Source organism: Belonocnema kinseyi, chromosome 10 (genome assembly GCF_010883055.1).
Source record: "Belonocnema kinseyi isolate 2016_QV_RU_SX_M_011 chromosome 10, B_treatae_v1, whole genome shotgun sequence".
Taxonomy (NCBI): Eukaryota; Metazoa; Arthropoda; class Insecta; order Hymenoptera; family Cynipidae; genus Belonocnema; species Belonocnema kinseyi.
This window is the reverse complement of record NC_046666.1, coordinates 3,598,583-3,599,501: the sequence shown is the minus strand read 5'-3', so window position 1 is coordinate 3,599,501 and position 919 is coordinate 3,598,583. Positions and strand designations below refer to the sequence as shown.

At 30.4% G+C, this 919-nt stretch overlaps 1 protein-coding gene across 1 annotated transcript; it reads right to left on the bottom strand.

The window, feature by feature from the left end:
- Positions 1–163: 163 nt before the first annotated feature.
- LOC117181977 (cyclin-K-like) lies at positions 164–621 on the bottom strand. Its single transcript, XM_033375000.1, has 2 exons — positions 288–621; positions 164–207 (listed from the first exon to the last, which is right to left on the bottom strand). The coding sequence occupies exons 1-2, from the start codon at positions 538–540 to the stop codon at positions 164–166; spliced, it is 297 nt and encodes a 98-aa protein (XP_033230891.1). The 5' UTR covers positions 541–621.
- Positions 622–919: the final 298 nt, after the last annotated feature.

Sequence of the window (919 nt, the reverse complement as noted above, 5' to 3'; positions counted from 1 at the left end):
TAATTTTCTTGGTTGAAAATTCAACTATTGGTTTGAAAACGTATGTATTTATTTGAGAATTCTTCTTTTTTGGTAGAAAATTAATATTCTCTGCTTAAAATTAATCTTTTTAGTTGAAAATTCAACTACTTGGTTAAAAATATCTGACATGATATTGTTTTTACTAACCATTGCTGACTGGTGCAATGATCCTTTTTGGGTTTGAAACTGAAAAAAAATTAATTGAAAGATGAAAAAGGCATTTTTTAAATTATTTAATCAGTGATAAATCAGATAATTGTACTCACCACTGCTGTTGGAATTAGAAACCGCGGGAGGCGGCGTACTTGTATCTAGTACTCTTGATTTTGCTTTAGGAGTTCTTTTTCCTGCATTTGGTAAAGAAGCTAAGAGTGGAGCTTTTGCTACCGAATATATGTTAAGCACCTGATGGCCAATATCGTCTAAAATATCCTTATTCAAATCTTCTACGAATAAATCCCACCATTTCTTTTGATTTGGTTTTTTCCCTTTCCAATCGAGGACTTGAAAACAATTCATTTTTGTTGCTAATCGAATTAAGGCTATGGCTATTAGTTCAGGCTCCCACTGAACACAGAGAGTTGTGCACAAGCTGTAATTAAAAAATTAAATTATTATTCAAGTTCTAGAACTTTCAAATTCTAGAATTGAAGTTCTAGAACTTTCAAGTTCTAGAATTAAAGTTCTAGAACTTTCAAGTTCTAGAATTAAAGTTCTAGAACTCTCAATTGAGGCCCAAAATATTGCATAGCCCGACTTTGCGTAGTCCGAAATAAAAAGTGTGTATAACATTATTTTTAACAATTTCAATCTAGAAAAATTAAAAATTGAGGGATTACATTTTTTTTTATAAACTGAACTTTTTTTTTAAATTCAGGGTGACCGTTTTAATCACATA

What these genes read in the sequence shown, in the direction of transcription:
- LOC117181977 (XM_033375000.1), bottom strand. Translation starts at nt 540, where the DNA reads ATGAATTGTTTTCAAGTCCTCGATTGGAAAGGGAAAAAACCAAATCAA. An exon ending in TTCTAATTCCAACAGCAGTG is followed by an intron (nt 208 to 287) that starts GTGAGTACAATT and finishes ATTTTTTTTCAG; the next exon opens with TTTCAAACCCAAAAAGGATC.